At 53.4% G+C, this 12,888-nt stretch overlaps 1 protein-coding gene across 2 annotated transcripts in view; it reads right to left on the bottom strand.

The window, feature by feature from the left end:
• PTPRE (protein tyrosine phosphatase receptor type E) overlaps positions 1–12,888 on the bottom strand; it is a 169,883-nt gene that overhangs the window by 43,722 nt on the left and 113,273 nt on the right. For both annotated transcript variants that reach the window (XM_081249585.1, XM_081249584.1), the window contains exon 3: positions 385–503. In XM_081249585.1, coding sequence (XP_081105711.1) covers positions 385–496 — 112 coding nt within the window. In that variant the 5' untranslated portion in view covers positions 497–503. The remainder of the gene's footprint in view (positions 1–384; positions 504–12,888) is intronic.

Raw genomic sequence — 12,888 nt, forward strand, 5'->3', positions numbered from 1 at the left:
CCCCACAATATTAATTTCTTAATGAATGTCATCAGCTATCACACCAGCGTTTAAATATCCCCCGCTGACTCATCCATGTTTGTTCAGGGCTGGTTTGAGTTGGGTTCAGCACAAAGGGGGCCATCCTGCCCTCCGTCCCACCAAGCTGACACGGACCCTCAGCCCAGGGCAGGGCTGGGAGCTCATGTCCGCTGCCTCCCGAGCGCTCAGCTTTGCTCCAGTCAAATACGGAGCAAGGCTCTCCTAGCCAGCCTGCTCTACAGATGTGCAGTGTCAGAAGCACACTGCCCACTCACCGGCCCATCACCCTGCAAGGCCATCAGGAGGCGGGGCAGTGGGCAGTGCGGGCAGGAGGGCAGGGAGGAAGGGGCGGGGGGCCCTTACCTGCGGTTGTGGAGGTCCAGTTGCTCTGCGTGGTGGTGGTCTCGTTGCCCTTGAAAGCCTTGGCGAGGGGCAGGCTAACACCGGCCAGCAGGAGAGGACAGAAGGGCTCCATGGCGACCCTGGAAGAGGCAGGACGGGCTCAGAGGGCTCGCCCACCACCCACCTGGGGACGGCCAGCCTCCACCGAGGCGGGAAACCCAGGGAAGACACAGGACTTGGGAAGAGAAACAGCGGGCCAGGGACGGGGGTGACAGTGGGGACCCTTCGGGAGCGTGGCTTTGTCAGTCTGCGGTAGGGGGAGAGGTCTTTGTACGGGCACGATTTCTACCTGCACTTGGGAAGTAGCCTCACCTTAGAACAAGCCAGGTTAGTAACGCCATAACTACCCTCAGGCTATAAAGGCTCCTGCTGTTCAGGTTACTTTCCTTTTTTGTTTGTTTGCCTGTTTCAGGAGGGAGAGAGGAGGCCAAGGACTTGGAGGTGCCAGGGGAGAATAAACGCTTAAAACATCACGAGGTCTGGGATTCTGAGAGGCAGCTTCACAGACCCTGCAAGAGGCCTGGTCACCTTGACTTGAGGATTGCGAATGACAGTAACTTGTTGAACATGTAGGAACGTTTCGCTGTGCCCGTGGGGACACCACGGAGTATTTCTGCGTTGCATCACAGCAACCCAGAGATGCATCAGCGCCCTCGGTTACGTAGCCTGTGGTCACAGGGCTGGGGGGCTGGAAGGGGGGGTCCAGCCACCTGCACAGGGTCCCCCTTTGCTGTCCCTCGGCCACAACCACAACTACACCCCGGCCCTTATTCCGGGTGCCGGCCTTGAGTACCTCCTACCTGAGCTACAGGAAAAGGTCCCCGAAAATCTCCAGCCCCTGGCCGTCCACCTGTCCCACACTCCGGAGCCTGATTAACTGTCGTGAAGCTCAGCTCAGTCCCCTGCCTCGTGAGGTGTGAACAGTGACTTGGGGATGAAGAGCTGGCGTCATGTCACTGCTCCTCTGAGCCAAGCACTTTGCCGGCAGCTTTCCTGGATCATCTCGTGTAATCTTCATGACTCCGGGGTGATGGCCTTGCATCTGGACTCTGCTCTGGTCTGAGCTCTCAGGGGAAGCAGAGGGAAGCCCCCTCCTGGAGGAGGGGTCATGGTCAGCTCATCTCTGACAGACCCACTCGGGCACCTCGGGGATGGGGGAAAGTATTTATTGGGTGGATGGGCAGACGTGCTGGGCAAACCCAGACTGCAATGCGGCTCGACAGAGAAAAAGGCTCTTTCGCCCAGGAGACCTGCAGGCGGTCACCTGGGACCCCCTACTCAGCGCTCCATTTTGGCAAGACACCATAAATCCTTGGGGATCATGACAGTGACCTCTCGGTGGTATAGAAACCCCTCCCGAGGGCTCCCTGCAGCTGAAGGTGGGCAGTGACACCTGCCGGGTGGGATCTGGTGCTGATGATGCAGGCGTGTCCTCCCTCCTGGACGCCCTCCTCCGTTTCCACCCACGAGTCCTGTCCACAGTCAGCCTGGGTGCCCGGCCCTACAGATGGCACTTTCCTGCAAGAAGCCTCCCTCGGGAATACGAATGGACCAAAGCCAAGAAACACTTGTAATTAGAGAAGGCGCTGAATGAACGCAAAAAAACCCAGTCATTTTCTAGCAAAATCACCACTATTAAAATGAAACCATTCTGAGCACATCATGACAATTATCCCAGAACAACTACCACAGTCACGATCAACACTTTTAGTTCCTTCTTTTTTGTTTCCAAAATATATTTTAGATTTACTAAGTGAGCCATACATGCAAAACAGCTCTCGTTCTGTGAGCACCTACTGTGTGCTAGACCCTTTCTATGGGTATCACCCTCACAGAAATCCCTCGAGGACCAAGAAACTGAGGCCCCAAGGGGGAAGTGGTCCATATCCAGTCCAGAGGAAACTCAGGAGCTGCTATTCCGATCCTGGGCCGCTGGAGACAAAAGCCCTCAACCCCCGCCAGGCACTCTGCATACACTGCATTCAAAAATTGTTATTGAGCACTGTTATGATACTCTTAATATATGGATAAAGAAGATGTAGTACATATATACAATGGAATATTCTCCTTTTAGAATGAAATAATGCCATTTGCAGAAACATGGATGGATCTAGAGATTATCATATTAAGTGAAGTAAGTCAGAGAAAGATATCACTTATATGTGGAATCTAACAAAATGACACAAATGAACTTATTACAAAAGAGAAACAGACTCACAGACATAAAAAAAACAAACTCATGGTTACCAAAGGGGATAGTGGAGGTGGGGAGGGATAAATTAGGAATTTGGGATTAGCAGATACACACCACTATATATAAAATAGGTAAACAACAAGGACCTACTGTATAGCACAGGGACCTCTACCCAATATCTTGCAATATCCTATAATGGAAAAGGATCTGAAAAAAGTGTGTGTAAAATACATAAATATACATAAAACTGAATCTCATATATATAAGAATATATATATATATAACTGAATCACTTTGCTGGACTTTGCTGTACACTTGAAACTAACACAATATTGTACATTGACTATACTTCAATAAAAATGAGAAAAGGAAATGAGATCACTAAAAATATATATTTGAGTAAATTGTAGTGTCATTGATTAGAAAGTATTACTTGGTTTAATACAACCCAGAGAGGCAGACTTCCTATAGGTGGAACACTCTTCTCTCCTGTGCATTAATTTAAAAACCTTCCTTTCCAAATGTTCAACCATCTAAAGAGAGGCCAGACAAGACCAGCTTATCAGGAATCAGACGCCATGAGGTCTGCAAGGGCCTCCTGGAGCAGCAGGTGATTTGCCTGGTGTGACCAGCAGAGGGCACTACACGTTGCAGAATTCAAACCCAGCCCACCACCTAGAGTCCCTTCATCAGAGCCCTTAAGAGGCCAATGACGGCTTGCAAGTCCCTGGTCATTCACCCTCAAAGGGTTTGCACAAGCCACCTGATAAACACAGACACGAATCAGTACAAACATAATGCTTCAAACAGTAATTAAATCTATACTGACTTGGAATGATTTGTATTTAATCCGTGCTTGTGTGCTCACCAAATGTGAAGTACTGTGGGGCATAAAGCACATTGCTCTCCAAAACTGAGATTATCAAAACAGATTATTTCCAACAAAGCAGACTTTATTTTTACACCCTTCAAAAGTCAGCCAGCTATACATTTGATTAACACTGTCTTTTTCTAAACCCCATTTGATGCCTTTATACTACTATTCTTTAGGAGATGGCTCTGGGGCAGGCAGCCCGCTTGGTCCTGGAGATGCAAAGATGAATACAGACCTGTCCCTGCCCTTTAGGGGAAACAGCTCCTCCTGAGCTGGAAGGACAAGTGGGAAACAGCTACCCCTAAGACACCCACTCCCACGCTCTGGAGACGTGTGGCCACAGCACCAAGGAAGGAAGATGGGGGCAGTGACTCACCTGGGAGGTCACCAAGGCTCCCCAGAGGTGGAGGGCTAAGCGGTCCCTCCAGGACACAGAGGGGACGGACAGGGGCTTGAGGCAGACGACAGCATGACCTACTGTCCCGACAGTGGACGGTTTGTTCTGCGGGACCTCTGGTACGTGCAGGTAGCAGGGATGGGCAAGGCAGAAAGATGGGGCTGAGTTGAGACGGCCCTTGAGTGCCATGGTAAAGCGTTTGGTTTGGTGTTAAAGGCTCATTTTCCATCAACCACCTAGACTATCAGAGTCCCCTCACAGTCCAGTGGTTAGGACTTGGTGCTTTCACTGTTGGGGCTCAGGTTCAATCCGTGGTTGGGGAACTAAGACCCCACAAGCCTGGAGATGCAGCCAAAAATAAATAAATAACCCCCCCCAAAACCAAAACAACCCCCCCCCCGAAAACCTACATTTTTAGAACCACTGGGGGCATTAAACAAAGATGCCAATTCCTGGGCCTAACTCCAGATTCCAGATGTTTGAAATCCAAATATATGGGCAGTGATGGGTTTTACATAGACTGAAGCTGAAAACCTTGGCTCTGAGCAATGAACCGCCATGAAAGTTTCGAGTGAGCACTGGAAGCCATCAGGAGTCACTGTTAAGATGGGGAGGGAAGGGGGGGTGATTTAGCCTCTGCTGCCCCAGGATGGTCCTGGAACACGGGCTTCACCTGGGAGCTGGTTAGGAATGCAGGATCCCAGGTCCCACCCAGACCTCTCACCCTCTCAGAAGGTCCCTAGGTGGTTCCTATGTGCGTTACAATTTGAGATGTGCTGGTCTAGGCGATAGATGGAGCAGGTCTGGACTAAAGCAGGGCCGTGGGAATGGAAGGGAGGCGGCCTGTGAGAGGGTTTCAAGGGTGGAATCCACGTGGATGGGAATCAGCTACACGTGGTGAAGAGCTGGGTGGCAGAGGCGCTGGGATTTCCACCTTGGGAGGTGGATGGGAGGGGACATCATTCAGCAGCTGGGACGGGGGAGTGGGGCCCCGCTTTGGGGGGCTCCTATGACGTGTGACAGGCTAGCTGAGCTTCTGAGATAAAGTTCCTCTCCCACCCTCACCGAAACCCCACGGGAAATGTCCTGCTGTCCTTGCAGTGGGACGACAAGCTGTATTTCAGGGGGCTGTGGGCCATTCTAGTGGAGACCACCAAGAGGAGGGGGGTCTGGGGATTGGCTGGAAGGGAGGGGTGGGCTTGAGTTTGTTCCAAGGGTAAGTGGGAGGGAGACAGGTGAGGATGGGGTGCTTGGCTTAGGGACGGCACGGGGAACTGGGCGGGAGACCGGGCAGTGGCAGCTGGGGGACAGGAGGACAGAAGCAGATGGAGGTGGAACCGGAGCAGGAGAGGGCTTCTCCTGCCCCCTGCCCACTCCCCCCAGCCCCTGCTCACAAGCTTCCCCTCACGCGCGACCCCCTCTCTCCTTTTCCTTGACTTGTCCCATCAGCTTCTGAGGTCCAGCAAGTCTGAACCGACGCTTGCTCCCTGGGGTCCTACCACCCGGTGTGAGTTACAGTCATTTGGGTGTTGGGTGTCCCAAGCACACCGGGTACTGTCCCAGCCACCCCAGACGATTGGGTCTTCAGCGCTTTGAGGGCTGGCGCCTTCCCTGAGCCGCTGTCTTTGAGGAGGGGCTGCCTGGCTGACCCCTCCTGCCCAGCGGGGCCCGGAAGTGCCCTTTCCAAGTAGCCCTGGGTGTCCTGGCTGACCGAACCAGACCGCCCCCTGCTTCCCCAAGAGGGTAGTGTTTTCCTTCTGCAGCTCCAGCCCCTCCCAGGTGGTTCTTCTGTTCTCGATTACATTGATAAAACAGACGAGGCTCCCTCACAACAGAGCAGATGAGGATTTGGGAACCATCATGCTCGAGATTTAAAGCCATCGCACTTAGAGCCCTCAGAATGGGCGCCGTGTACTTTCTCATCCAAATCAGGACCCTTTTGAGAGTGAAGGAGGGGCTAAAACAACTAAAGCTATACGCTTTCTAAAGTAATTACTGAAGAGCATTTTGGTCTTATTAAAATGGGAAACTATTAAGGAGTTCTGTTCAAAAACTATTTTTAAAACTTAAAAAATTCTAGATGACAAAATTAACATATCAATGCACATTACAGCAATATTGGGGGTGGGAACTTTTTACATTGTCTTTATGAAAATAAAATAAAAACATGAACAGAATATTTATTCTCAGTACATGTTCACCTGCTCCAATAAATTTCTTAGCCTTGTCTGTTCTTAGTATGTTTCACTTTTAATATATTCTTCAATATCCTTAATATTTACATTTCTTCATGAAATTGCTTGTAATTTTTTTCAATATAGCATCTTGTGAGCTCTCATTTAGCATCTTGTGAGCTCTTAATTTGTTTATCCCTTCCTTGCTTTTGTAGGAATAAATTTTAATGTCTTCCTGTTCATAAACTATGTTTTCAATACTTGTAATTCTATAAAAGTCTCAAAGCTGAGAGTTTTTGGTTTTGTTTTGTTCTGTGGTTGTGGTTTTTGGTGTTCTGTTTGTTGATGGCTACTATTAAATATTTCCAACTTATTTATAACAGAATGAAGCCAACATTTAGGGCCTCATTTAGAGAAAAGTTCACCATCTTTGGACACTCAGATTGATTTACAAATTAATTCTTTGACGGCCTAAACACTTCTGAAATCTGATGCTGAACAGAGAAGGGAAAATGCACGCTATAAGCCGAAGTATTTTAGAAAATTCAACATCGGCTTCATTACCGTACATTTTTAGCTCAATTACTCTTGGAGTTATCACCATTTATAAAGTCTGACATGTACAGCTTCTAGTTTAACTGATAGAACATCCAGTTGGTGTGGACACACTTATACATTATTTGTACACCACAATCAATTCTGAGGGTGATACACTTACCGCAAACATGTATATTATCCTACAAAACAAATAACTGTATCATAGATGTTGAATTCTTGCACCAAATTAGCAGCAACATCAGCAATCATGTCAGGTGCTTAGCTTTGACGGAGCCAACGTTCAAGCTGTGGTTGGATTCCGTGAAATGGAAAAACCACAGAACTAAGATTGGAATGAACCGATTTTCTGTTTGACAATCACTACTTGACAATGACCCTGATCTCAAACTGGCCTCGTTTGATGGTTTGTGAGGTTGGTCTGCTATGGGAGCATTAACACCTGTCACCTTACCTTCGGTAAGTGCACAATGACACTTGGGGCTGAAAACAGGCAAAATGAACAAAGAAGAGCCGTTTGATCTAAATGAAACATCATGCTTTGCGGGGCACTATGTCCCGCATCTTCCATCCATCATCCTCACGCACGGAGTTCCTAAAACAGCTGCTAAGGACGTGCTGATGCAGCAGTGCCTTGGGACTCAGTGAAAGGACAGTGACAAATGGGTCTCCACTGACCCTCCACTCAGGAGTGTGGACGACAGAGGAGAAGGTGGCCAACTCCAAGGGCCGGGCGAGCCCCGCCGGGTGAACCTCGGACCACGCTGCTTCCACCCACCTGCGATGAGACGTGGAGATGCCCAAAGACACGGAGGGGTGGACTAAACCTCGGTGGCTAGGTTTACACGCACGTTTGATGTCAAAGGCATGCGTTTACTGGCTCGTTGCGTGAACCCTGCAGACCTGCAACGATCTGTTGGGTTGATTATTTGTTCATTCGTTCTTTCTCTTTCAGGGATATTTACCGAGTCGACCGTTTGCCAAAGTCTGGAGAGACAAGGGAACAAAGCGAGCACCGCCTTCCCTCCCTCAGAGCTCGTGTTTCAGCAGGAGACAGGAAATAACTAAATAATGACAATGCAACTCTGACGTGCCGGGAGGGGGCCACACACGGTGAGGTGGCAGTGCCGGGCGGGGACACCTACCCTGTCCAGGGAGGTCTGCAAAGCCGCCTGGGGAGAGGGGTGTCTTCTCAGTGAGGAGTCAACCGGTCCACGGTGGGAAGTGGGAGGAGGAAGCAGGAGGGGAGCAGGATCCGGGGGAAGGGGGTCGCCCATGCAGAGAACGTGGTCCTTAGGAAGCCCCAGGACCTGCCCAGGATAAGGAAGACCGAGGGTCTCTCCTGGCAACACTGAGGAGGGTTACCTTAAAGACATCCAGGAAAAGCGTGCCAGCAGGACTGCAGTAAAGCTCACTCCACTGGGCAGAATGACTCCTGCCCCGGGGCTTCCTGAGGGCGGAGCTGCTCTCATGCGTGCGTCCATCTGGCACAGGGGAGATGCTCAGGGAACGTGGTGGAAGGAAATAAACCCCTTAGGCAAAGCAGAGCAGGTTCCTGTCCACCTTCTACCGGGACTGAAGGCCCAGCTGCGTTTAGCGTCTCTCTGTCTCTGTATCTCTGTTGCTCTCACCCTCTCTCTCTTTCTCTCCTCTCCCGCCCCCACCCGGATGAAGGTCTTTGCTGGGCCACTTCACCTCTCTGACCTTGCTTCCCAATTAGTAAAACAAGGGGATCCAACGAGATAATAACTGTGAGTGAATCTTGTTAACTCACCAGCCTGGGCTGGTTATTAGAACTACCGGGGCACCACGCGTGCTGCAGGGAGACTTTAACCTCAGCAAAGTGACTGCTGCTATTTCCCGAGAAGACCTCCGCCCTATCACTGCCCCCGGAAGCAGCCAGAGCAGTGGGCACAGCCTGGGGTGGGGAAAGCAGCTGCTATTTCCACGACGGAGCCTCCTGGCCCGGAGCCTGGATGCTCACTCACTCCGTGGTCCTCGTCAAGAAGGTCTGTGCCTTGTCCCTTCTGTTTGTCTCCTGTGGAGGTCGTGCCCTCCTGGGATGGTCTGTGTCGAGGGAGATAAGCTCCCTGTTGTCCCACAAAAGAACCATTTCTCTGCAAACAAGCTTCAGAAACAACTTGGACAGATCCGGCTGTTGCCACACTGATGCTCAGGAACCACCAATGCACGTAGGTGGGGCAAGGCGCCGGCAGCCCCTGAGCCCAAGCGCGTGCGCCCAGCCCGGCTGTGCAGGGGCCTTAGCCAACCCATAATCAGAGTCCAAAGTCGGCCCCAACCCAGACACATGGCCTCTCTCCCTTGTCCCCCTGGGCTTTAGTGACGGGTCCCTCAGCTGTGCTGGGGGCTGCGGGCCAGGAGCAGAAGTGGTGCGAGCCTCCTCCAGCTAGGCACAGCCCGTGCCCCTTGTCACCTGCCCAGGCGGGGCAGAGCCAGGGCCAAGGGCACTGTGTCCCCTGCTCCCCACTCTTTCCTGGGGGAACGCCGGTCACAGTGACCTTCAGAGGCAGCTGGAGAAGGAGAAGATGGAAGAGATCAGGGTGGGCGACTCCGCCTGTGCAGGCGGTGGGCTCAGGTCCTGGGGTGGCTGCGTGTGTCCTCCCGGGGCGAGGCCTCCGGGCTCCACAGAGACCCCCCACCCCCACCCCGGCCCAGAGGCAGGCAGAGCCGTGCAGATCCTTTATCGAACTGCAGACAGAAACGGTTCCTCACCTCCCCTGAGCCTGAGCACCGTGGCTTAGAATGTCTGCCACCCGCCCTCTCTGGAAGGTTCTGAGGATAATGGATGAGACAGGCTGGGGAAGCTCAGTGCTCTCTAGGAGCCCACCCCATGCTCCTCTGGTCTCCAGAGCAAAGGGAAGCTGCCAGGCCCCTGGCCAAAGTCGGACGGAACCACCCGAAGGCCTCCCTCTGCCTGCTGGGCTCTCCCTGGGGATAAGGAGGGGGGAGGCTCGGGGTACCCACGCCCTTTGCCCCCAGGCCTCTCGGCCTCTTTGCTCCTGCCGGATGAAGTCAGGCCCCTCGGCAGCCTCCCGCAGCTGTCACGCCCTGTCGTCCCAGCCAGCCAGGTCTGCCCGACTGGAGGGGGCATCCCTGGCACGGGCTTGGGGCTCTCTCTGCAGCTGCTTATCCAGGCCCTCAGTGGAGGGCAAGCGGAAAGAGAAAGGCCAGCCATCACCCCCTCTCAGGTGACCCCAAACTGCTTTACAGACCCTTCAAGGCCACGTGTGCACAAAGCCTGGCGGGGTGTGTGCGCGGACGGAGAGTTTCACACGCTCCCAGGCCTGCAGTTACGCACACGCTGCCCGCACCCTTCCGGGCCAGGGAGCAAAGCGAAGGCCAGGAGGACGAGCCTTCTGCCTGCTGACAAATCCTGAGGGCAGAAAGGCAGCTGCAACCAGGATGATCACACAGGGGACCTCAGTGGTCCCAGAAAACCAGCAAGCACTGCTGTTCACCTACAGTCGGGGTTACCGCTCGACACCCGTGGGGTGCGGGTCGGTGAGAGATGAACCTGGGGCTCCGGGCATCCCTCCATCCCTCAGGCCCCTGAGAAAGGACTGTGCTTGGAAAACAGCCGCCAGGAGCACAGACAGACAGCGGATTTCCTCAGCTGCTCGCCTGGGGAACAGACAGGGCGGGGCAGCAGCCATTTTCTGAAATCACCCCTAATAAGACGAGTCAAGCCCTTTCTGCCTGCCGGGCGCAGAGCTGAGCCCCTCCCGGCCTCCTGATAAACCCTTGAGGAAGCCGGGACGCCAGGAGCCTTGGGGCCTTGATTACCTAGGTATCAGGTACCTGATCCCCCCACGCCTGTCTTCTAGAAAATCAGGACAATATTACCCACGGGGCAAAATTATTACTTTTCTATGCATTGCGGAAGAATAAAAAGAAGAAGAAAGATGTGTTTTCACGGTAAAGGAGAAACAAACCCAGACCGTTCCCAAGCTTCAGGGGTGAATATACTTACACGGATGAGAGATTTCAATAACAATGGTAAGACCCCCTTAAGCAGTAAAATGTGCAGACTTAGCAAGTTCCCCCTGTATCCACAGCCATCCTGCCTTTTCAGAGAAGGCTTTGCTTGTTAAAAAGGAAAAGATGCCAAAGGGTGCTTTTTATCGTAGCTGGTGAAGTTTGGAACTTAATTGCTTTTGGACAAAGGCAACTGCACGGGTCTAAATGTCAAACCATTGAAACAATGGAGACTAGCAAGGAAGCCCATGTGTTAGGAGAGAAAAAGGGGAAAGACAGCCAGGGGGAAATGAAGGAGGCAAGCCTGGGCAGTTCGGCCAGGCAGGGCCTGCGTCACCTGTCGTGTCCCCCAGGGTCCCCTCGTCTGAGCCTCCCCTGACAGCCGCCCAGAGAGGCGGGTGCCACCTCTGCCTTGGACAGACAAGGACAGGGAGGTCAGAGGGTGAGTTGCTGGCCACCACCCAGGCTGTCAGGGCAGAGAGCACTGGGGGAATGAGGGTGCCCCGTCTGCAGGCTGAGGCACGTCCTGGGCTCAGCAAATCCCCGAGACAAGAGAACTAGAGAACTCAGCTCAAGGAGAGGCTGGGTCCTGAGTGAGAGGACGCAGCGTGGGGAGACGGGTGTGAGGAAAGCAGATGTCACAGCCACCGTTAGGTGACGTTACTTGGCCTCGGAATAATGGATACCACAGTCTTTTTCCAAATTTGAGGCCATGAGTTCTCAATCCATTAGGAAAAATGGCCCTTCAACAGAGCTAACTAAATTCTCTCCCTTTTAATTGGGGGAAATATTGACACAATCAAATCAGCTGATGTAATAGTGTATCTTGCTGTTTGATGACAAAGTGATATGTTTAGGAGACAAAGTGCTGCCTGCTTTTAGGAGCAAAAGGGACCTCTCTGCTCTCCACTATTGAAGGTTTGCTTCAAGCTCACCGAGGCCCACGGGCCTCACAAAGAAAAGTAGATCCTGAAAACCGGGAGCAATGAGCACGTCGATCTATCGTCCAAACTCTCTTCGTGGTTATTTTTCATCACTATCCTCAGAGAAATGACTGGAGGGACTTTGAGAGTTCTCACCTCAGCGAGAAGATGAGCCATGTGTTTAATTCAAGGACAAGTGAGTCCTCGAAATGGAGCCCGGATGGACGGGCGTGGGTCAGCCCTCAGACACGGCCCCATTGGCTCCGGGCTTGGGCCACGCGTGCTGTCTCTGAGGTTCTCCGGGGCTCTCTGCTGTCTGGCGGGAAGGTCTCTGAGCAGAGCCATCCTGGACCAGTGCGGGTGAGAAGTGAGGGAAGCTCGGGTCTGTGCAGCCTCCCACCTCCCAAGGCCTCGGCGGCCAGCCTGGGGGGCAGCTTACGGCGTCCCAACCAGGCCGGTTCTAAACACAAAGGGCAGAGACATGAAGACACTCGGTGTGTGCGACACAGCGGGGCCAGAGCCGGAAAGGAAGTTGCCCTCCCCTGTAAACACCAAGGGGACAGGCCCAGGCTGGCCACCCCAGCTCCCGGAGGCCCACAGTCCCCACGCCCGGCGCGGGACTCTGGCGCTCGCCCGCTCCCACGGGGCGCCCACGCTCCGTGTACTGCACGGCACGCGGGGCTCGGCTTTCCCCCGCGCAGGCCTCTTCCTCCCCACTCCTCTGCGCTCCCGAAGGGCAACTTCCAAAGCGTAAAGATGCGCTATGAGGCTGCGGGCAGCGTGGGCAGGTGAGGGGTTTGTCGCAGGTGCAGGGAGGTGGCGCTGGGGATGCTGCGTCGCAAAAGGAGTGTGCAGAGCTGTGGGCACCCTGCTGCGTGGGGCGCCCCCTGTCACTAAGGCCACAGCAAAGCAGTCTGCCGACCCTTCCACCCTTGGGAGTTTTGGGGGCTTGCTTTGCCGGGGCCCCTCGATTCCCACCCCTGTCTGTAAACACACACCCACCTGCAGCCCATTCATGCCCAACCCAGAGTTCACGATTTACCACCACTGGGGAAGCCCAGAGAACTCACGGCCACGGGGCAGGTGAGAGGCACCCCCTGCAGGCCCGGCACACTCCAAATCCACGCAAAGGGCACATGCTGCCGTGAGTGGGACATGCCACAGCAGAGGGCACAGCAGGCCGGCCGCAACGCAGCAACTTACTTTTACATATTTTATCTGCGAGGCCCTTTGGCTAAATGATGGATCCGGTATGATGAGTAATTCAGGGCCGCTGGGACGGCTCGTCATGAGCAGGGCGTGACACAGCCACGCTGGGTGGTTTCCAGGCGTAAAAGCCTTGCACACGGGCG

This window comes from Mesoplodon bidens (genome assembly GCF_964165515.1).
Source record: "Mesoplodon bidens genome assembly, chromosome: 1".
Lineage (NCBI taxonomy): Eukaryota > Metazoa > Chordata > Mammalia > Artiodactyla > Ziphiidae > Mesoplodon > Mesoplodon bidens.